Source organism: Coptis chinensis, chromosome 8 (assembly GCF_015680905.1).
Source record: "Coptis chinensis isolate HL-2020 chromosome 8, ASM1568090v1, whole genome shotgun sequence".
Taxonomy (NCBI): domain Eukaryota; kingdom Viridiplantae; phylum Streptophyta; class Magnoliopsida; order Ranunculales; family Ranunculaceae; genus Coptis; species Coptis chinensis.
In genome coordinates, this window is record NC_141463.1 from 4,305,370 (window position 1) to 4,330,777 (window position 25,408).

Here is a 25,408-nt window from a genome sequence, read left to right on the forward strand (position 1 = left end):
CAATAAAACTTGGTGACGTTCATTGACCCTTGTAGTGGAGGAGTTAGGGTATAAAAAACTTATTGAAAATATAAACTGAAGAAGGTTTCAATAACTTTCCATAGGAGATTGTAACAAGGGGCGGAGAACGCTAGAAAGCCACTGAAGACGGGAAGGTGCGTGAAACCCTCCTTTCATTTTTCTTTTTTGTGTTTTTTTAGTTCGTAGGCTTAACTTGTTCACTCATTGTTCCGATTTTACCCTCGCAGAAGACATGTGGGTGAAGGTCGCGCGACCACGCCTATATAGTCTGCGGCTAACTCGAGGCTTACTCAAGGTAATCGGGGGCCCTAAGCAAAGTTCCAATAAAATTGTTACATATTATAGATCGATATGATTTGTTTACGTTATTTCATATGAATGCAAATGCTTAGTTTATTTAACAATTATTGTAAAAATTGATTCTAACATTTCCTTTTTTCTTTCTTGAATAGTCTCCCCCACAAACATTTTTTTTTTATAACAAAAAATTTAGAAGATAACAATTATTGTAAAAATTGATTCTAACATTTTCTTTTTTCTTTCTTGAATAGTTTCCCCCACAAACATTTTTTTTTTATAACAAAAAATTTAGAAGATGACAATTATTGTAAAAATTGATCCTAACATTTTCTTTTTTCTTTCTTGAATAGTCTCCCCCACAAACATTTTTTTTTATAACAAAAAATTTAGAAGATAACAATTATTGTCAAAATTGATCCTAATATTTTCTTTATTCTTTCTTGAATAGTCTCTCCACAAACTTTTTCTTTAATTGAATTTTATTGATAAAAAGAACAGAAATACAAAGTGATGTAGAAATATAGGAGTGTTGTGAGAGAGATCCTCACATACAGAGAGATCTAAGACAAAACACCATAAATACATAAGGAAGAGTGGAAGAATAAAAAAATATTATACACTCGTAGCAGATTATGGCCAAACAACAATGTCACAAACTTGAAATTTCAATAGATATATTTAACAAGGAATTACACAAGAGAGAGAGAGAGAGAGAGAGAGAGAGAGAGAGAGAATTCTACACCAAATTAAATAATATAGAAAAACCAAATAAGACAAAAGAATGATAGAAATAATATTGAAATGTTGGCTTCAATTTGATAAATTGTCATAGAGTGTTGAAGAAGTTTAATTAGTTATGGAGGCATGCCTGTTTATTTATTGGAGAAGGCGAAAACGCTAGAGAAACGAAGGGATTTAATGCGATTTTCTAATTTCTAATTTTCCAATATAAAACCGTTTATCTAATAGATTAAAATAAATGAAAAACAAATAGTGAGTTTTTTTTTTCACAATAAAACAATAATAGATTTAGGACTGTACATGGACTATGATATATTGGGCCCTTGGACTGCGCGCCCTAAGCGGCTGTTTATTTTGCTAAAGGGTAGAACCGGCCCTGGAAGTAACAACATAAACAAATTTCTTCTTCATCTCACGCATAATGGTGCTCTTTAGACTGTCACAGACTGGACGGTGGCCCTTGTATTGAATTTCATATAGCATGCTTGTGAAGCATAAAGTATCCGCTATTCAGCTATCTTTTCCACCCATTTCGGCCGTTTCCAAAGGCAAAAGCATATCAAGTTAACCTTCAAATGTGATTCGCACCATCTCGATCCACAGAATTTGTAAGACCACAAAATTCCGGTAACATCAAGAAATTACAAGGAGTTGACAATGCTAGTACAGTTATAACACCCCGTCTTTTTATTGCATTTCCTATAATAATATTAATAGAAATAATAATAATAATAATGTAAATAGAAAACAGAAATATGATATCCAAAAGTAGTTTTGGAAAAAAAAAAAAAACGTATAAGTAGATAGGTTTAAAACCCCGGTTTTTCGGAGAGGTTTGAAAAACTAGAAAATAAGGGTTTCTCACGTAGAGTTTTTAGGAAAGAAAAAAAAAAAAAAAAAAAAAAAAAAAAAGGTGAGAAAAAAAAAAAAAGGGGTTTGAACAAGAAAGATCGTTGTCGACTTTCCAGTTTGGAGGTTTTCGATTTCGGGAGCCGTTTCGGTTATAACAAAGGAGTAGATACTTTATGTTTTTATAAATTTCGTTATCCGTTAGAAAAAAGGTCGTGTTCATACTGTGTTTTGATATCGTGTTTTGTTACGGTTTTCGTTTTCTGCCGTTATTCTAGCTTTCTCTCCTCTTGTTTAGCTATGGAATTTGGTTATATGTTAGCATAGGGAATTGGTTAATAACCGGACTCTAAATTGAATCGGCCGAAAACTCTCCGAACATAGCATCAATGGCGTCGCCATCACCGGTGAACAAAACCGTACTTTGTGTTTTTTTTTTTTTTCAAGTGTGGTTTTTATTGATTTGTGGTAATGATAATTGTTAACTGTGAATGTTATTGTTTGGTGTTTGGGTTGATTGGGTGAGATGGGGAAGCCTTGGAAACGTACCATAATGGCGCTCAACCATATCACAAGCGCTTCCGTTTTTTGTTGTGTGAATGTTTTGTTGGTTGGAATTGAACATGGAGGATGTGGGGTAAGGTGTTGAGGGTTGTGTGTTGAGTGGAGATGGCTCGGTGGTGCCGAAGATACAATGGGAAGCTTCGAGAGAGAGCTTTAATGGCGTCGGTCGATTTTTGCAGATAAATCAAGTAATCAAGTATTGTTGATATGGGTAGATAGGGTTTTTCTCCCTGAACCAAACCGCGGGGTTTCTTTTTGCCATGGATGGCCGGTGGTGGCTGTGTGGTGGTCGGTGGTGGTTGTTTGAAATTGGAGAGGAAGGAGATGAACAGTAGCCAAAAATGATTTTGGGCTTGGGCCAAAATTGTGGGCTATTATCTTGTTGTTTTGGATTTTTAAATTTTGACTTTTAGATTAGACTATGGGCCTTAGGATTTGGGCTTTTGGGTTTTTGGAGTTTAGGCCGGGTTGACCAGAGTTGACTGTTGACTTTGACCAGAGTTGACTATTGACTTTGACCAGGGTTGAATTTGACCAGTCGACCCGAAAATTTGACTTTTTCCTAAAATTATGATTCGGTCTAATAAGATAAGTCTAGGACTATTAACGTGTTTGATTTTTTTGCTAAGACCTTTATAAATATACTTGTGTACGTGTATTTACTGCTTTGTGATTTTTCTGTCTTTTGAGATACACAACGTTATGACATTTATACATCTATGAAATTAATAACGCCAGAAAACCAAAAATAATTGAATCAAGATTTTCCTAATGTTCTCCGAAATAATCTATGCAATAAAATACAATAATCGTAAAACAAAACTTACCGCACCCTTTAGAACTCTCCACCTCAAGTTTTAGAATTGAGTTTATGGTGATGAAGTCATATGTAGGTGGGCATTTATTGAATGTGCCATAAATGGCCCGTTAGTGTTATATAAGGGTATTCATTGAATGTGCCATGAATGACCAAATTGTAGTTGGACTTTGCCCTAAAGAGGAACTAAGGTATTTCGCTTACCATGGTGAGTTGTATTCCTTGAATGTATGCGGGAATGTAGGATTGGGTATTCCTTGAATGTGGCAGAATGACCAGGGCATTCATTGAATGTCCCATGAAAGGCCCGTTAGTGATATGATAGGTATTCCTTGAATGTGGCGGGAATGACCTAAGGTATTCATTGAATGTGCCATGAATGACTGAAGTTTTGTGCCCAAAGAGGCTGTGAAATATGTGTATGAAAGCCCAGAGATGGCTATGATATTGTGGTATTCGGTGGGAGAGAGACACACAGGAATGTGTGATTTGGCAAATGTGTGGAGTGCAAATCGTGGAGTAGGTACTAAAGGGTGGGTGTATAAGAAAAGTAATTGGTTAAGTGATAAGAGAAATTTATTTGATGATGCAAGTGTGTTGGGCTTACTTTTGAATGCATATAGGATATTTACATATGTTATATATACAAGTTCTAACTTTCTTTTGCAGGAGGGTAGGACTTAATAATATTTTGTGCAGGGACGCGGTCCTACCCTTATACAGCGGCAGATATCGGTAAGTGTAATTCAATTATTTAGATATTAAAAGGGAGTTATTAGAATGAGTTAATAAAATGGAGGTTAATAAAATGGAAGTTTTGCTTGGGAAGAAACTATGCCGTTTGAGATGACGGAACTACTTGTCTTCCAAGCTGAGAATGATTAGGTTATGATAGATTTAAAGTGTTAGTGGGATAAGTAAGGTTTTGAAATGTTTATATGTAGTTAGTCTACTCATACCAAATTCCATTTTGTTTCCATGTTTGCTTTATTTTGGCAACGGGTGTGTTCTTGGGAACATAGGTGGAAGGCGATGGAATCGCTGGGCGTGTGATTTGGGATTCTTGCCCGAGCCGGGTTCGTTAGTTTTCTTTTAGGTTTGATTTCTTTGTTGGAAGAATGTAATAACGTGGTTTACCTTTTCATGGCATGAGGACATGGTAGTGATGAACTTTATTTGGAGAGTTTGTTTGATGTTTTATTTGGAAGGATGTTATCTAAATAAAGAGATTTGGGATAATTATGGGGATGATTTTATTTTAAGTTGTTTCTTTTTTATGACATGGCTATTAGGGTTTGTATGTGTAGTATTCTCCGTCATAGTAGTCCGGGTTTTAAACAAGTGAACCTAGTGATGTTTGAGATAATTATATTTCAAATATTCACTTTGTTATTGTTTAGAAATTCGGCCGACACATTTTGGTATCGAGCCTAGGTTAGCTTAGTGTTGGAAAGTCTAAGTGATCCTCGGATGTGGAATATGGGTTATAGTGTTGAGAGTTTTGGATATATGTGAATATTAATGGGAGTTTTGTTTGAACTGTAGATCATGGTTGAGAGACGAATGGTAATACCATCTTGGACTGCGCAGAAACACTCCAAAGTCTGAGATGTCAAGAGTACAATTGAATCAGTTGTTGCGGTATCGCGGAATAACCATCCATTCGGGGAGATCCTTTTGCTAAAAGCGAATAAGGAGTTTGGTACTCTTGGTGGGCGGCGATTCTTGGTGTTGGGAATCACGATTGCAGTGAGTCTTGGATTCAAAGTTGTGAAAATGTATTTGGCGTATCACGACTTCTCGAGGTTGAAGCGAGGAGTTGGCGGCTTCACAACTTGATGACGCCTAGGTTTTGGTGGCGAGCTCTCACCCCTAGTCTGGACACTAGAACTTTGACTTGGGAAGACTTCAAGATTAGATTTGAGAGTAAGTTCATTCCTGAGGCAATAAAAGAGCAGTTAGCTCAACAGTTCTCTGAGTTGACTCAAGACGGGAAGTCTGTGACTGGGTATGTGACCAAGTTTAATGAGTTATCGAGGTTTGCTCCCTATCTTGTGGATACTGACAAGAAGAAAAACCAAAAGTTCATACGTGGGTTAGAGAGTCACTTGTCCGGCAAGTTGATTCCTTTTGATGGGGACACTTTTGATCGTGTGTTGGACTTGGCCTTGAGATATGAGGAGCAGAATGCAGCCCTAAGAGAGTCGAGGGGGAAGAGGAAGTTTGGTGAGATACCAGTTGTTGGTCCTAGGCCTTTTGAGAGCAGGCAGCCGAATCGGTTTAGGCCTTATGATGTACCTCAGAGGGTTCCGTTTCAGAGACCACCATCCCAGGGGTTTCAGGGAGGATTTCATCAGCAGGGTGTATTCCGACCCCGGGGAGGATTTCATCGCCGAGGTGGTTATAGGCCACCGGTAGACCGGAGGCTATAGACCTCGGGGGAATCGATGGCGAGGCGGGTCCCCGCCGAGGTCGAGCTCCCGCTCTTCCGTATCGACCGGCGAAACATTACTTTTACCCGCACACCCTGACCTACTCTGAGCCATAGTTCCGTTGAAAGGGCTTCTTTCGGGAGTGTAGCGTGGGGGCATTTATCTCGTTATTGCCCTACCAAGCAGGGTAATCAATGAGAGCAGAGCACCACCAAAGACTTTCGTCGTGCTAGAGCCTATCAGCTATGCCAGACACAGGAATGTTGAAGATACCTTTAGTTCATCTCAGTTTACATTCAGAGTTTTGTTTGATTCGGGTGCTTCACATTCCTTTATATCTCGTCAGTATGTTGAGAAAGAAAGTTTTAAAACTACCCTTTTACCTAAGCCTTTGTGTGTTGAGACACCGTTAGGAGGTTCTGTTACCTTGTATGACGAGTGCAAAGGTTTTAAGTTATGTTTCTTAGAACGTGTCTTTATGGTAGACTTGATCGTTTTGGGGTTTGAGGGTTTCCATTTCATACTTGGTATGGATTGGTTGACGCGTTATCATGTTACCTTGGATTATGCAAGGAGGGAGGTTATAGTGAATACACCTGGCATGCCGAGGTTGATTCACACCTGTGTTAGTAAGGATGACTTAGTGATGTCTAGCTTCCTGTGCTCTATAGAGATACCCACGAGGGATATCAGCGATGTGCAAGTAGTGAGAGACTTCGAGGATGTTTTTCAGGAGATTCTAGGGTTGCCACCCAAGAGGGAGGTGGAGTTTCGGATAGACTTGTTTAACCGGGACTGCACCAGTTTCAAAGTCGGCTTACAGGTTGGCACCTAAGCTATTGGACGAAATGAAAGTGCAAGTCGAGGAATTACTCAAGAAAGGGTAAGAGTTTAATGTTTAGTGATTTTGTTTTTGGCTTAACCATATCTTTTGAGTATATGGGTTTGAATCTTTTAAGGTGTGTATGACCAGGTTCATACGACCGAGCAACTCACCATGGGGTGCGCCTGCTATCTTTGTTTCCAAGAAGGATGGTACTTTGAGGATGTGTATTGACTTCAGGGATTTGAACCAGGTGACTATAAAAAATAAGTATCCGCTTCCTAGGATTGATGATTTGTTGGACCAGTTGAAAGGGGCTAAGATATTTTCAAAGTTTGATTTAAGGACTGGTTATTACCAGATGGGAGTTGAAGAGAAGAGTATTCCTTTGACTGCATTTAGGACTCGTTATGGGTTGTATGAGTTTTCTGTGATGCCTTTTGGGTTGACAAATGCACCTGCATTCTTTATGGACTTGATGAATCGTATATTCAGGCCCTATTTGGATAAATTTGTGATTGTTTTCATTGATGATATTTTAGTTTATTCACAAAACACAGAAGAACATAAGATGCATTTGAAGACAAAGTGATCTGCGTTAAAGGGAACATAAGTTGTATGCTAAGTTTAGCAAGTGCCATTTTGGGAAGAAAAATTAGTTTCTTGGGACATGTGGTATCTAGTGAAGGGATTGTTGTAGACCACCGGAAAAGGTTGCTTACTTGATGAAAGAATGGAAACAACCAACCACAGTCACAGAGATTAGAAGTTTCTTGGGGTTAGCGGGATATTATCGGAGATTTATTGAGAAGTTCTCACTTATTGCAGCTCCACTCACCAAGTTAACTAGGAAAGATGTGAAGTTTATGTGGACTAATGATTGTGAGAAAGCTTTCCTAGAATTGAAACAGAGGTTGACTACAGCTCCAATTCTAGTAATCCCGACTAGAGGCGGAAAACTAGTGGTTTTTACAGATGCTAGTGGAACTGGTTTGGGTTGTGTGTTAATGCAAGACCAGAAGGTGGTGTCGTATGCTTCCACGGACGGTTGAAGATACACGAGAGACGTTATCCTACTCATGACACGGAGTTAGCGGCAAGTGGTTTTGCTTTGAAGGTGTGGAGACATTATTTATATGGTGAGAAGTTCGAGCTTTACACGGATCACAAGAGTTTGAAGTATCTTTATTCCGCGAAAAAGTTGAATATGAGGCAGCCAGAGATGGATGGAGTTCATAAGTAGTTATGACTTCGAGATTCAAGATCACCCGTGCAAGGGCAATGTAGTGGCGGATGCACTTAGTCGATTGCACAGTGTTTTGACCACTCTTATGGTGCAAGAGTGGAAGAGTTTAGAGACTATAGCAGCTTATGATGTCCGGACTACACCATATATGATGAGGGGTATATATGTAGTTTGGAGGTTAGGCCGGTGATTTTTTTCATGAGAGTGATTGCCATGCAACCACGAGACCGATTTCTTTTGAGTCGGTTGGATGATCCGGTCATTGATATTTTAGATGATTGTCCGTCCGATTGGGCAGATTCTCGATGGAAGGATTGAGATTCCATGAGATTATTATGTACCCGGATGATGCGAGAGTTAAAGAAGGAAATATTATATGAAGCTCATCGTTCTCGGTTTACAATTCATCCCGAGGAACGAAGATGTACCAAGACTTGAAGAGGACCTTTTGGTGGGAAGGAATGAAAAGAGATGTCGGAGAATATATTTCTCGGTGTTTAACTTGTCGGCCGAGGTTAAAGCGCAGAGCATCGAGGCCTTCCGGATTATTGCAGCCATTAGAGATACCGATGTGGAAATGGGAGCATATTTCTATGGATTTCATTGATGGTTTGCCTAAGTCTCGGAGAGGTAATGAATCTATTTGGGTTATTGTTGATCGTCTAACGAAATCTGCTCATTTCATCCCTATTGACGTCATGCGAGAAATACTGAGATAAGTTAGTATCCTTGTACATTCGGAAGTGGTCAGGTTACATGGGATTCCAGTGAGTATTGTTTCAGATCGAGATCCTTTGTTCACTTCCGAGTTTTGGAAGAGTTTTCAGCGTGCTATGGGCACTAGTTTGGCGATGAGTATTGCTTATCATCCTCAGACAGATGGACAGACAGAGAGGGTGAATCAGATATTAGAAGATATGTTACGGTCTTGTGTAATGGATTTTGGTGGAGGATGGGAGGAGTATTTACCTTTGGTGGAGTTTGCATATAATAACAGTTTCCAGTCGAGCATCGGTATGGCACCCTTTGAGGCTTTGTATGGCGTCCATGTCGATCACCGCTTGTTGGGCGATGTGGGAGACCGAGTATTGCTTGGGCTGAGATAGTGAGAGAGACATCCGAAAGCATTAAAGTCATTAGAGAAAGGATTAAGACAAAGACCGAGTAGGCAGAAAAGTTATGCAGATTTGAAGAGGAAACGGGTAGAGTTTTTACTCAGAAGCGATTTTGTGTTTTTGAAGGTTTCCCTATGAGAGGAGTTATGAGGTTTGGCATGAAAGGAAAGTTGAGTCCACGATATATTGGACCATATGAGATAGTAGCCTCCGTTGGTAGTTTGGTGTATCGTCTTGCTTTGCCGCTAACTTAGCGATGATTCATGATGTCTTCCACGGTGTCTATGCTACGGAAATGTGTGAAAGATCCTACTGAGGTTGTCCAGCCAGTAGAGCTAGAGTTGAACGATGATGTAACTTTTACAGTGAGGCCTATCATGATAGTAGATAGGGATGTGAAACACCTTAGGAGGAGGATTGTAAACTTGGTAAAAGTGCAATTGGAGTGAAAGGGAAAATGACGTGACCTGGGAACTTGAAGATAAGATAAGACGGATGCACCCTGAGCTCTTCTCGACACTCTACCTTGAATCTCGGGACGAGATCCTTTTAAGGTGTGTATATTATAACACCCGCCTTTTTATGCATTTCCTATAATAATATTAATAGAAATAATAATAATAATAATGTAAATAGAAAACATAAATATGATATCCAAAGAGTTTTGGAAAAAAAAAAAAGCCCGTAAGTAAGTAGATAGGTTTAAAACCCTGGTTTTTCGGAGAGGTTTGAAAAACTAGAAAATAAGGGTTTCTCACGTAGAGTTTTTAGGAAAAAAAAAAAAAAAAAAAAAAAAAAAAAAAAAAAAAAAGGTGAGAGTTTTACTGAGAGAAAAAAAAGGGGTTTGAACAAGAAAGATCGTTGTCGACTTCAGTCTTTGGAGGTTTTCGATTTCGGGGAGCTGTTCGGTTATAACAGTGAGTAGATACTTTATGTTTTTATAAATTTCTCGTTATCTGTTAGAAAAAAAGGCGGTGTTCATATTGTGTTTTGATACTGTGTTTTGTTACGGTTTTCGTTTTCTGCCGTTATTCTAGCTTTCTCTCCTCTTGTTTAGCTATGGAATTTGGTTATATGTTAGCATAGGGAATTGGTTAATAACTGGACTCTAAATTGAATCGGCCGAAACTCTCGGAACATAGCATCAATGGCGTCGCCATCAGCTGAACAAAACCGTTCTTTTTTTTTTTCTGAAGTGTGGTTTTTATTGATTTGTGGTAATGATAATTGTTAACTGTGAATGTTATTGTTTGGTGTTTGGGTTGATTGGGTGAGATGGGGAAGCCTTGGAAACAGCCATAATGGCGTTCGAACCATATCACAAGCAGTTTCTGTTTTTTTTGTTGTGTGAATGTTTTGTTGGTTGGAATTGAACATGGAGGATGTGGGGTAAGGTGTTGAGGGTTGTGTGTTGAGTGGAGATGGCTGGCAGGTGCCGAGCTATACGTGGAAGCTTCGGAGAGAGCTTTAATGGCGTCGGTCGATTTTTGCAAGATAAATGAGAATCAAGTATTGTTGATATGGGTAGATAGGGTTTTTCTCCCCTGAACCAAACCGCTGGGTTTCTTTTGCCATGGATGGCGGTGGTGGCTGTGTGGTGGTCGGTGGTGGTTGTTTGAAATTGGAGAGGAAGGAGATGAACAGTAGCCAAAAACGATTTTGGGCTTGGGCCAAAATCGTGGGCTATTATCTTGTTGTTTTGGATTTTTAAATTTTGACTTTTAGATTAGACTATGGGCCTTAGGATTTGGGCTTTTGGGTTTTTGGAGTTTAGGACGGGTTGACCAGAGTTGACTGTTGACTTTGACCAGTTGACTCGAAAATTTGACTTTTTCCTAAAATTATGATTCGGTCTAATAGGATAAGTCTAGGACTATTAACGTGTTTGATTTTTTGCTAAGACCTTTATAAATATACTTGTGTACATGTATTTACTGCTTTGTGATTTTTCTGTCTTTTGAGATACACAACGTTATGACATTTATACATCCATGAAATTAATAACGCGTAAACAAAAAATAATTGAATCAAGATTTTCCCTCGCCTTCTCGAAATAATCTATGCAATAAAATACAATAATGCGTAAACAAAACTTACCGCACCCTTTTTAGAACTCTCCACCTCAAGTTTTAGAATTGAGTTTATGACCGATGAAGTCATATGTAGGTGGGCATTTATTGAATGTGCCATAAATGGCCCGTTAGTGTTATATAAGGGTATTCATTGAATGTGCCATGAATGACCAAATTGTAGTTGGCCTAGATTAAAAGAGGAACTAAGGTATTTAAGCCTTGGATGTGAGTTGTATTCCTTGAATGTACGGGGAATGTAGGATTGGGTATTCCTTGAATGTGGCGGGGAATGACCCAGGGGCATTCATTGAATGTGCCATGAATGGCCCGTTAGTGATATGATAGGTATTCCTTGAATGTGGCGGGAATGACCTAAGGTATTCATTGAATGTGCCATGAATGACCTGAGTTTTGTGCCCAAAAGAGGTCGTGAAATATGTGTATGAAAGCCCAGAGATGGCTATGATATTGTGGTATTCGGTGGGAGAGAGGCACACAGGAATGTGTGATTTGGCAAATGTGTGGAGTGCAAATCGTGGAGTAGGTACTAAAGGGTGGGTGTATAAGAAAAGTAATTGATTAAGTGATAAGAGAAATTTATTTGATGATGCAAGTGTGTTGGGCTTACTTTTGAATGCATATAGGATATTTACATATGTTATATATACAAGTTCTAACTTTCTTTTGCAGGAGGGTAGGACTTAATAATATTTTGTGCAGGGACGCGGTCCTACCCTTATACAGCGGCAGATATCGGTAAGTGTAATTCAATTATTTAGATATTAAAAGGGAGTTATTAGAATGAGTTAATAAAATGGAGGTTAATAAAAATGGAAGTTTTGTTTGGGAAGAAACTATGCCGTTTGAGATGACGGAACTACTTGTCTTCCAAGCTGAGAATGATTAGATTATGATAGATTTAAAGTGTTAGTGGGATAAGTAAGGTTTTGAAATGTTTATATGTAGTTAGTCTACTCATACCAGCAAATTTCATTTTGCTGACCCATGTTTGCTTTATTTTGGCAACGTGGGTGTGTTCTTGGGAACATAGGTGGAAGACAGTGAAATCGCGGCGTGTGATTGGGATTCGTGCCTGGAGCGGTTCGTTAGTTTTCTTTTAGGTTTGATTTCTTTGTTGGAAGAATGTAATAACGTAGTTTACCTTTTTCATGGCATGAGGACATGGTAGTGATGAACTTTATTTGGAGAGTTTGTTTGATGTTTTATTTGGAAGGATGTTATCTAAATAAAGAGATTTCGGATAATTATGGGGATGATTTTATTTTAAGTTGTTTCTTTTATGACATGGCTATTAGGGTTTGTATGTGTAGTATTCTCCGTCATAGTCTGGGTTTTTAAACAAGTGAACCTAGTGATGTTTGAGATAATTATATTTCAAATATTCACTTTGTTATTGTTTAGAAATTCGGGCTGTGACAACAGTAGATACATATCATACATTGAAGCGAATACTTGGTACTTTCGCCTGTCCATGTTATAATGCAAAATGCACACGCTAGAATGGAGTAAATTTTGGTTATCGGTTGCTCCAAGTAATTTTTCATAGGACTTGGTCGAACATGTGCCGCGATTCATGCGTATTCATTGACAATTATCTTGCTCATATAACGTTGATTACCATCTCCATAATCTAGCTTATACTAGATATATACATTGAATTTTAATCGGTATAATTGAGTGTTTTTTTGCTCCCAGCAGAGGCCAGACGGGCCAGAGCTCGAGCAAATTTTCTCCACAGATCACAATTGTCAAATCCTATGTTACCGGTTACCCTCACTAAAGGAATCAAAGAAATAAAAGGAAATACACGTTTCGTGTTTTGTCCTCTATTGTGCACGAAAATCCTGGAGTTTGATTGTTCTTTTAGTTGCTGCAAAAATATTTCACTGCTAGGGTCAAATTCACTATACTCATACTCTTTAATGAACCTTGCATCTAACATTACCCCCGAGTCAATTCAGTTTAGTAGTGTTGCTTTGGAACCAATTTAACTTTTATAAACTGAAATTTTACACCAAGAGACAGCTGACCATGCACTATGTCCATCTGGTTAACAATCCATTAAACTTTCATGCTATATCTATGACTAGCTTGGTGAACTTGAAAGATACGCCGAGATTTTGAGGGGTTGAAATTTGGAGTATACCAAGAGTTTATGTATGACTAGTTTTTTGGCACGATGGTGGTGCGTGTTCTAAAATAGTTATGGGACTGCAACCCACACACCTTTTTCAGCATTACAATTTTTAATTCTTCGAAAGCCCTCAAAACCATCAAAGTTACAGATTTTTTTAAATTTTACATAATGCTTTCTCCAATGTATCAAGAAGGCTTAGCTTGCAATATATCATGTGAAGTGTGAAACCATGAAATTAGATGACCAAACTATTTAGAGCTAAATAATTTATTTCAGTTACAATCCAGCAAATTGAGAATAGGCAATAGTTGATGCAGGACCAAAAACTCCGTAGGGTCCCTCAATTCATTCCGGGAATAGGACCAGAACTTTGACATCCTGCATACTCACATGCTGCCTTGTGAGTTGAGAAACAAGAAACAGTATAAAGTGTATATGCAATAGTTGCATTTCGTTTTAAGGATTGAAACCAAACAACGCTGGAGCAATTGCTAAAAGTGGCTCCAAAGTATCAGGTGCAAATTTCCTCGCGAAAAGGGAACACATAGAAGTGTCTTTGCCATTATACGTGCACTTGGAACCATATCGCATCCGTTCCAAAAATCTAAAACTAATGTCCTTGCCAATGAATCTCCCAGGATGAGGAGCTCTCCTTGACCAATCGACCCAAGTAATAGTCCTATTAGAATTCATTTCTGGTGAGATAATGTTCACAAGTGTTTGTATATAATGCTCGTCCGGCAAACATGGCTGTTTACAGTAATTTTGGACGGCGTAGTATTTGGTGTCTGAGATAATCTCAATGGCATGGTTGCGATGTACTGCAAACCATTGAGACCCCTTTCGCCAGTCTGAAACAGAAATTGTAGGCCACATTTGGTTGTTGTATCGCCCGCGAGATCCTTTATCCGATTTGTCGACGAATGACTCCAGGTAGCTGTGGTTTGAGTTAATAAGGTAGTTGTAGACTATGGTGAGGTTAAATAGAGGAATGCATTCCTCTGAGAATAATACAAAACGTTGGTTGGAAAAGTCCAGAAGGGCATTAGCCAAAGGTGTCTCTGCGTCTATCATTGACACTGTTCCCCATTCCACTGCCTGCACATATAACAATTTAGTTATATATTATTCTCTTTGAAAACACAGGAACTTGATATATCGATCAATGAAATAATCGTCAAAACATGCAGACATTTGCGTAATGTGTGTGTGGTGGTAGTGTGCAGTGGTACCATATGGAGAAGGAGAACATATGGTGTATATATATGGATATGTGATACAGAAATCAAGTAATATGCTTACCTGGCTTGGGATCCTTCGACCATAAAAAACAGAATCCTGGGACGTTGTATCATTGAACAATGGGTGAGAATGCACATAAATAGAGTAAAGCCCTTCATAGCCTTTAAAGAACTTTTCCCATAGAGGAGCCAATGGTAAAGGTCCCTTTGTTAGAAACATAAAAGCAACCTTGGGGACATACTCATAAGGAGCACCATTTCTCTTGGGAACCATAGATGCTCTCCAGAACAACTCCCTATCAGCCATATTGTGCATCAAAGATGAATTATTTCCTTTCAGTTCATCATGGCTACTTGTATTTAAACTTCCATGTTTAAGAAAAGACACTGGTGGTGGTGTTGCTGTTGGTGTTGATGTCAATGCAGGCGGAGATGGTGATATTCGAGTGTCCTCAAAACCAAATGAGAAGCTTGTTAGATTTAAAATAGATAAGATGCCATTAAAGGAAACACCAAAGGAAACACCAAGAACAAAGAAAAGCAAATAGGAAGAAGAATGCTGTTTAGTAATCATTTTGGCTAGAGAGAGATTGGGTGTGGGGTGGGGGTCTGGGCTTAGAAGGTAGAACTCGTGCTCACAAAAAAAAAAAGGAAGGTAGTACTCTGCTTAAATAGTGCTAAGTTGACCACATGTCCACATGTAGTACATATGGTACTTAAATATTCCAAGTATAGAAGTGCTTTACTTCACAGTGCAAATATTGAAAAAGATATTTAGAAATGATACCAGCACGGCAGCATTTAGGGGGTAAAAAAGGCTCTCAAGCCCTCCGCCCGGCCACGGAGTCGAAAAAACTCTCAAATTTAAGCCTTTCATACAATTTGAGGGCAAGCCGTTTTGAGAGAATAGTAAGGGCCTAGATGTGAAAACATGAGGGTATCACTCAGCCCGACCCTCAAAGGCCTTCACAACTTTTCTATATAATTTTATTTATATTTTGTTAAAAAGTACGTAATTGTATAGATAGCAAAATAAAAAGTATGTTTTATATAAATTAGTGTTTTGTCACTTTTGTGTAGGCTCCTCCAACGTTACATGAAAAATCTAGTTCAAAATAACAAATTGTTCTATTATCGGGATATGAACCTAGGTCACTTTTCCGTATATAAATAAAAATAAAATATAAATTAGAGTGATGTGATATGATCCTTGCTATATGGTAATGAAATTTTTAATCAACTTCAACTAATCAAACACAAGTTATTTTACAATCTACAACACCACATTATATTTGGGTTTTCATTTAGACACCACTGATTTTACTAAGGGCACTACACACTAACCTCAAAACAAACGGGTCCTAGAATTAGGACTACAAAGAATAATCTTTTAAAATAGTTAATTAATAATCAAAACAAAATTTTTATTTTACGAAATTTTTTGATATTCAAAATCAAACAAAAAATATTTACAAAAATTTTTATTAATCGAAGATACTCATTGATTTATTTTATTTAAAAAAAAATGGTTGAATTATAAAATTTATCAAAGTTTGGAGGAACCCCAACATAAAAATAAATAAGTCTCATAATAAATTATGAATAAAATTTATAATCTTTTCTCCACATTATTACAGTTGAAATCAAAGCAAAATTTTTAATGAAATTATTCAATCGCACATTTGAATATACCCATTCGTTCAATTTTATGGAAGATGATTAAAATTTTGAATCTGTCAATATTGAAAAGGCACATTGATTCAATGGAACATAAGATAAAACCAAACTAATCAAATTTAAACAATTTTTTTTTATAAAAACATTAAAATCTTAAGTGGTGCCTACCCAATTTTCAAGTGCCGCCCATTTGGTCTTAGGATCCATTTGATTTTTTGTCTCATAAGTGGTGTCGTTTTCTAATTCAACTTGTGACGCACAATGCTGTCGTAACTATTAACGAGAGGACGATTTAGGAAGGAACCTGCGACACTCTTGGTCCGTCGTAAATCACAAAAAAGACGGCTGTACCATTTTAAATCTTTAATTCTGATGTAACAGCCATTTTAAATCGTTAATTCTGATGTATTGTTTTTATTGGGTAAGTTAAATTGTATTAAAAAGAAAACATAAAAACATGACAAAAGGTGTTTGGAGAGGCAAACGGCTTGAGGGCCAGCCTGGCCTGGCCCAGCCCGTTTTACACCCCTAGCATCATCCAATTTAATTGTGAACTCGTTGGATTTGTTAGAGCGCCCATCAAAATGAAAATGGTAACAACACACAATGCCTTTCATTTTCTTTCCTATTCGTACAAAACAGAGTTGGGTACTTGGGTGAAGAATCCCTAATGTGATCTAAGGGAAACATGGTACTCTTAATTACTTGACAAGCTTAGTAGATTACATAGAGTAAGTAGTAATTAGGAAGGAATTAGGAGTGGGCAATTCAAGCCATGATTACCAATGTCCTAAACACAACTAAAACAAGTTAAGCTAGACGTACTGCAAATGCAATGTGCACATGCAAATTAAAAATGGAAGGAAAACAGGTTGTTTGCTTCACCTATTAATTCATTACAACTGAACTGGTGCTGCTAGTCATGCATATTCATTAAGAATTGTCTTGCTTAATGTTGATTACCAAACCAATTAGATGCTGTAGTATATTTTTAGCGTGTACAGGAAACAACAAAAAACAGAAATCTGTGGGCTTTGTGAAAAAACAGAGGTCTGTGGGGCGTGGGCGACTGAACTACTCCAAAGAATGTGCTGACTACTTTTGGTTGAATGTGGAGGAATTGTGTCGAAGCATTGCCAAGTAACAGAGTAATTAGGTGTAAGTGTGTAACCAATGAATTGTCACCTAATAGTATCTTTAGGAGCAACATGAAAAAAACACCAAAATTTTGAACCAAACCAAACACCAAACTAAAAAAACACCAACCAATTTTAAGAGCAACATTAAATATTCGACATCAAATTACGCGGTTTTGGATAAACTGTGTCATATAGCCTACGCGGCTTTCTCAAAACCGTGCCACTAAAGCCCATTTTAAAAGCCCAAGCCCACGCGGTTTTCCAATCTCTCGCGCGGTTTTCACAAAACCGCATGATTGAAGCCCACTGTTTATCCCAAGCCCATGCGGTGTTGGAAAAACCGCGCTACGCGGCTTTCTCAAAACCGTGCCACTAAAGCCCATTTTAAAAGCCCAAGCCCACGCGGTTTTCCAATCTCTCGCGCGGTTTTCACAAAACCGCATGATTGAAGCCCACTGTTTATCCCAAGCCCATGCGGTGTTGGAAAAACCGCGCGGTGTTGGAAAAACCGCGCGGTTTTACCAAAACCACATGAGAGATTTGATATAGCACCAAAGCTGGAACCAAATTTTGGCCAATTTGGTGTTTGGTTTGGTGTTTTTTTGGTGTTTTCATCAACATGTGACTCTCCTGAAAATGAAAAAATACTAAATTGTTGGAAATTTGGTGTTTGATGCTAGGAAAGTATCTCTCCTAAAGATGCTCTAAGTAGTCCCATACTCCAATCACCTCCATATCACACATCATACGAGTTGCCAGCCTGCCACCTCTTTAAAGACTTGTTTTAGCTTTAATTGTACCTAATAAGCAATTAGGCCACTATGGTCTCGAAAAATAAACTAATAAAGGTACCAATTCAAAAGGGTAATTCACAATGGAGCCATAACCTGACCAAAAATTCTATAGTAATGCACAACATGGACCGAATGGCCAAACACAATGACGTGGCATGGAAAACGCACGTGATTTATCATGACTTTCACAATTTCACTTTGCCAAAACAAAAATTCTATATGAACAAACAACTTTGAACATACAATTGTGAACAAACTGACGTGTCAATGCAACATTCATGTTGCAGTGGGAGTTGACAGTGCAACATTCATGTTGCAGTGGTATTTGATAGAGCAATATGGCTTGAACAAACTGACGTGGCAGTGCAACATTCACGTTGCAGTGGGAGTTGATAGTGCGATATGATAGTGCAACACCCATGTTGCAGAGGTAAATAGTGGGATTTGATAGTGCAACATTCATGTTGCAAAGTTAGATTTGATAGTATAACACCTATATTCACGGAGGTAAACGATTAGGATTCGATAGTGCAACATTCATGTTTGCGGTGAAGTTGATAAAGCAACACTCATGTTGCAGAGGTAAATAGTGTGATTTGACAGTGCAACATTCATGTTGCAGTGAGATTTGATAGTACAACATCCATATTGCATAAGTAAGCAGTGCAACATCCATATTGCATAAGTAAACAGTGCAACATAGCAATGAGAGTTGACACTATAACATCCATGTGGCAATGGTAATTGACACTGCAATATGAATGTTGCACTGCCACGTCAGTTTGTTCAGAATAGTTTGTTCAAAGTTGTTTGCTCATATAGAACAACTCTTGCCACTACCACGTCAGTTTGTTCATATATATAGAAGGAAAAGAAAAGAAAATGGATTGCACGAGATTCACTTAGCCACGTCAGTTTGTTTAGAAATTTCGGTTCACCTTTGTGTGTTGCTATAGAAAAACTCTAACCTGACTCCGATCCTTAAGAAACAAGCCTAGAGTTACAAACCTCCCCCCCCGCCCCCCAACACACACACACACACAAAACCCAACTTCCTGGTTCCTACCCCTGTGATTCAAAACATTTGCAGTACAAAAGGAATAAAAACTCCCCCAAGAGATGGTGAGTTTGGAATCAGCAACCTTCTGCATGTGGAGGGGGCGAGGGGCGGACGAGCATGATTACAAGCATCAAGCCACTAACGAAGGCCCTACAAGGAATTTCGTTATCAGCTCATATAACTCCACCAACTCTATCTTTTTCATTCTTTGTTAAAACTTTTTTTTTCCATAAATATTCTGTCAAAACTTTTTTGTTACCTTTCTTACTGTAACCCTCCCCTCCCTTTTTCCCATACTCAATACAATTTTTAGAGCATTATCAATGCGCTGTTAAAAAAAATTGTGACACATCAGTTTTTTTCATCAATCACAATTGTTTATATACGTGTCATGTACCAACGCATTTTTGTGAAATTGTTAGTTTATATTTCGGACAGCAAAACTTGTCCCGTCCAAATTTTTTAATTTCCGTTGGGCCCAAAAAAATCTAGCCGTTTTAATTTATTATTTTAATCTGGACTGAAAAAGTTGACCCGTCCAACATCTTAGGCCCCACGGTACAAAATCGAGCTGCAAAACTAGACTAAAGTTGTCCCATGCAAATGGCTGCTAAATTTCTGAGTATTTTGGTCGAGAATTTGACAATTGCTGAGATAAAAATGAGTGTTTGGCAACGCGTTGGTAAACGAAATTGCCAAAAAAAATTCTACCTATCACATTAGAAATGGTTTTTACGCAGTGTGTTGATGATGCTCTTAGCTCACTTAGCAAAAAAAAAAAACAAAACTCTAAAATGAAGGAAAGAAAGGGAAACAAAAAAAAACCAAAAAAAAATTGGACAATGGTGAAAATAAGATTGAAACCCAAGTGAATGGATAAGAAGGTCAACAGAATAATGAGAACTTGAAAAATGGTTTGGTTTGCGAGTTCCATAAACTTGAAAGAAGGACACGACATAGGGGATGTTTCGGCTTAATCTAACAAAACTAACTATTTAGAGAAAAAATTCTAAGCATGTATTATTATTACGGTAGTACTAGTGAATGCCCGTGCCAGTCGGCACTCTAGACACATTGCTTTTGAACAACACCCCAAGAGACCATCTCTATGGTAGCATTGGATCGATGATATAACCATTTCCAACAGTTTTATACTTCATAATCATTTCATACGCATACTCAAGTGAGCTTAATTATTACAATTCTATGCATTTCATTTCTCACAAACCAACTCATTACACATACTCTTAGACATTCATTAATTCAATACATATCAGAATGAGAATGATGAAAATAAAGGGAGAGAGTCTTCAATTAAGAGCATCATCATTTTTTTTTAAATAAAAAAACCCAGCAGAGTCTCCTTTGTATTTTCAACATTTCAAAAACCTAAATCCTGTCATAACCTGAAAATCAAACAATACAATTCTCATAGATCAACCATACCAAAATATATAACTTCATATTTATACATAACACAAATTACTTCTAAAATTAAAAGACAACTCATTAAACATTAAATAAGACTTTGCATAATTTTTCACCTGGGATTAATTCTAGTAACGAAAGGGAAAAATAAAATAAAATAAATACTCCACTCTCACTTATCGAGTTCCTCATTTCTCTCATTCTCCCCTTTATGCATACTATTCACACCATTCTGCTATCATATGGATAAATGCGCCATGGAGCAAAGACTACAATCATGTTGTTGAAAAATTATGGCAATTTAACTTGGTACCTGCAAACAAACCACATACACATGATTTTTTTAGACTTGATACATTTAGCATATTGTTTACAAAAGAGATGGTTCTCAAAATAAAATAATCTCTATTCTTATTTTTAAGTATCCACACTATCATAAATAAATAAATAAACTATCATAAAAACTTACATAGCATATATATGGATACAACATATTCTTTAATTTCTAAACCAATAAAAGTAACATTCTTTAATTTCTCACTCGCCTTTTCTCATTGGTATCGATGTCCTTAGAGAAGAACTTCTGGGTATACGATATTTGTCGTACAATTTCTTGCATTAGGTGGAAGAAAAATGGATATTCTTTTTGAAGAAGTACATATGGACATGGCCACATAGAGTTGCCCATGACTGAAAACTGGTGTCCTCAAATCAATGCCAACATATTTCACTGACTGGCCTTGCGACTTATTAATTGTTATGGCATAAGCTAGACGAACAGGGAATTGTCGCCTTGATAGTTTGAAAGGCAACTCTGAATTTAAGGGAGCCAGAGATATTCTTGGGATAAGTACCGGATTTTCAGCTTTCTCTCCAATCAAAATTTTGGCTTGAAGGACTTTACTCGCACATTGAAGCACCATAAGTCGTGTCCCATTGCAAAGGCCATCTTTAGGTGCTATGTTCCTGAGCAACATTATAGGGCATCCAGGTGTAACGCCCGTATTTAAAATATATATTTATCTATTTATTAATTTATTTATTTATTTATTTAAAATTTGTTGAACTGGATTTGGGATATGTGGGCCTGATTTCTGGGCCCGAGTCTGTGTTGGGCTTAGGTTTCAAATCCAAATATATATTCATATTTTTCTAAAGAATAGGGTTTTTTTTATAAAACTAAAATAAAAATGGAGGCGGAAATAAAAGCTCGTTGGCTAGAGCGTTGGAGCACGGCGATTCAGACTAGGAGGGATTCATCGAGCTGTTAATTAAGGTGAGTGGTTATATTTTTTAAATTTTCACCGAACCTACGGTACTGTCAGAGTTTTGCTTCGGGCTCAGTATATTTTTAGCTATGTTTACTGTCGATAATCTTTTCCTCCTGTCGTTTTGATAAACTGTTAAATCTGAAATTATGTCGTATTGACTGTCGAAGCTTTATAGGTAGTTAATGGCGGCTAAAACAAAAAAATAAAGAAGTCGTCCTGCATGTTTTGTTTGAACTGTTATTGGTATGGTTTGTATTGTTGGTTGTTAGTCGAAGATGGGTGCTGGCGAAGCTCTGTTGAAGCTCGGCAACTGTATTAATGGCAGCACTAGGAAATCACCAGAAAAATTTATGTAACTGTTATTGTTATTTGTGTGTTGATTGAACTGTGTTTAGGAATGGATGTTGGGTTGGTGTTGTATATGGTTTAGGGTGTTGTGGAAGCTTTGAACCGGCGTTAATGGAGGCGCCAGCCCATAGAGATCGGTACTGTTAACTATTTTGAACCTCGATAATGTTTATTATGTGGTGGTTGTGGGTTAGTTATGTTTGGTCGATTGAGTGTTGGGTAGGTTGATCGAGTGTTGGAGATGGGAGCTGTCAAAGCTTGGGGAAGCCGTTAATAGAGGTTGAAAACTTCGGATCTAGTTTGGAGGAGTGAGATCGAGGTAGGGAATTGAGTGGGGGCTTTTATTAAAGTTGTTTGGTTTTGTCGGGGGATCAAAACGCTAGGTTGAAAGGGGGCTGACGAGTGGAGGTGGTGGTGGCCGATTTGGTGGCTGGCTTCCGGAGCTTAGGAAGATGACCGGTTGGGCCTTGGGCCGGTTTAAGTTTTTGGGCTTGGGGCTTGGGCCTTAGATGGTTTAGTTGCTGGGCCGAAATCTAGTTTTAGTTGTTGGGTCGGATTCATTTCTATTAGTTTTGTTTGGGCCAGTTATAATTCTGTATACATGGGCCGGTTTTCATTTATTTTGTGGGCTGGGTCATTATTGTTATGTGGATCCGGCTAACATTATTTAAACCTTTGGTTGAGTCATAGGCTTGGCTAGTTGGGTCCGAACCATGGCCTTAACCATGACTTTAGCCATGAGCCCATGAGCCATGCACCTTTACCTTAGCCATGACATGAACTTTGACCTTAGCCATGAACCATGGCTATGACCATGAACTGTTGAACATGGACACGACAGTTTGACTTTGACAATAACGTGTTGACTTTGACTTTGACCGTTGACCATTGACCGTTGACTGTGGAATGTTGACTTTTTCCAGATTTTCACATATTTAAGAATATGGACAAAGGTAGTAATAAAATATTGTCGAAAAGAGTATAATTTTGTTTGTCATTATCTAATTAAGATTTGACGTGAGTAATGTGTAAAGAATATAAATATTGGCACGTAACAAGAGGAGAATTCTTATAAGACTTGTGATTTGGACTCGAATAATTATGCGTGATATTTGGACTTGAGTTGTTCTTTCTTTTTAAAGTCATTTCATTTTGATATTTGGTGGAATGGACTTATATTTTTATTATTTATATACTGTTTATATTGTGCACAAATGGAAATAATGCGTGCCTTTGATGGTGAATTGAGTTCACATAAATATATTGAACGAATACGTTACAGGATTGATTACTATTATGAGTTGCTACTTAAGTGAATTGTAGTTTTTATGAAGGCTTGAGATATTTCATATGGTGTAGTGTAATATATAATTGGCACGTAAAATAATAAGTTTCGAGATTTTATATAGAGATATTTGGATATCGTGCAATAAATAGTATTGGCACGTGATAATGTGGATTGTATTATAACGAGAAACGTTGAGCTTCAGTACAATTAAGTATACTGGCATGAGATAGAATAAGAATTATTCTGAGATATAAATGTATGACACCTGAATAAATTACGTAACGAAAATTCTAGAACCTAGCTACCACAACTCATATGATTTGGCCTTTGTGATAGGCGTATGTGATATAATTGGCCCAAAAATTTCAGTGAATCTGAATGGCCCTTCTGGCGTAAGTAATGTGATTGGCCCTCTGGCGTTTCAGTGAAGTTGAATGTCCCTTCTGGCGTAGCCGAATGGTGGCGTGATTATTCCGTTCGCAAAACTAGAACGAGACGCGCGATATTTTATGCCGTATAATGGCAGTACTCACATAATGGCTTTCGTGTGAGGGTTACCCGTGTAACGCATCCCAACAGGGTAGTTACGCCTGGAGTGGTTCATTATGTGAGGGGATGTATGTGGATGTACATGTTCGGCATTGGGAAGCGATTGTGGTAACCAGGGAAACTAGGTAAGACATAGATACGACGTGATTTTAGGGACACACAAAGAAAGCCTTAATTAATATAATTATGGTAATATGTTGGTTAAGGATATATCTTTAGATAGATGATTGTATATGGTTTTGCATAAAGGTGGGTCAAACTAATTACTTGTGCAGAGACGACCCACTCTGTAATTGAGCATAAAATGCGGTAAGTATAGAATATGCTTGGTTGGTTATTAGTTTAGTTAGAACCTAATAAGCCGCCTCGTGGAGGAACTAAATGCCTTTTTATTATGCGTATAGTTTGTTGTGTGGTTAGTGGGAAGTTAAGGCGCCTCAGTGGAGGAACTACCTGCCTTACTTATTGTAGTTAAGAATGTCGTATTAGTTGTTGGAAGTTAAGGCACCTCGGTGGAGGAACTAACTGCCTTATGGATGGTGTATGTATATGTATAAGTATATATTGTATTTTAGAGCTACTCACACCAGCATTGTTTATAATGCTGACCCGATTTGCATGTTTGCTTATCGGGTGTGTTCATTAAATGAACATAGTTGATAAGTCTTGACAGGTTTAGTGTTGAAGAAGGTTGGTTGCTGCTTGTGGTTTGCGTTAGCGTTGCATTTCAGGATATGTTTTGTTTTCCCTTGAGGTGATATAGATTTTCAGTCTAGACAATGTTTTTTGTATTTTCATTTGTAATTTTAATTAAATAGTTATTGAAAGAAGAGTTGTAACCTAATCTTATTTGTGAAGTTTTGTAATGAAGAGGACTTTTGTCTAATGTTAAATTTTTATTGGTTTTTAATTATCCGTGTATTTAAACTGATTATGGGTTTTTGAGAGTGGAGAGTGCATCACACCTTGAAAATCGAAGAGTCAGGAACAAATATTGCTTTTCCAAATTCTGTCGAAATTCGAGGTGTGACACCAGGTTTTAACTTGAGATTGAAAGGTGGTAAGCTAGAAGGGTCGAGGGAGTTCAGAAACTCGGTGGGATAGTGAGCCCCACTTGGATTATCAATATCATCTTCGATGATTTTATTTGCAGCCAAATACTCAAGCGCTTCACCAGGGAACAAATTCAGTGCAACCTCATTAATTGCACTCACATCATCATTATGGGCAGCAAGAATAGTACGATCAGTTAAGAAATTTGGAGACGGTGTGTCCATAACATCCAATTGGGGATAGACAGCGAAGATGAGTTATTGGATATTGGTACACTTACGTATTTCATTAGGCAATTGTACGCATTCTTTGAGATTTGAACCAATCTAAATGAATTAAAGCAAAAAATGAATTCATTAGTTTCTAAAATAGTTCATTTATATATGGAACTAATGGAGAAAAAACATTCTAATCAGAAGGCA

At 37.7% G+C, this 25,408-nt stretch overlaps 1 protein-coding gene across 1 annotated transcript; it reads right to left on the reverse strand.

Moving 5' to 3' along the window:
• Positions 1-13,332: 13,332 nt before the first annotated feature.
• On the reverse strand, positions 13,333-14,995 carry LOC147479433 (glycosyltransferase BC10-like). The gene is made up of 2 exons (XM_086578950.1): positions 14,441-14,995; positions 13,333-14,236 (listed from the first exon to the last, which is right to left on the reverse strand). Exons 1-2 carry the CDS (start codon positions 14,951-14,953, stop codon positions 13,595-13,597), a joined length of 1,155 nt encoding a protein of 384 aa, XP_086435076.1. The 5' UTR covers positions 14,954-14,995; the 3' UTR covers positions 13,333-13,594.
• Between the last annotated feature and the right edge of the window lie 10,413 nt (positions 14,996-25,408).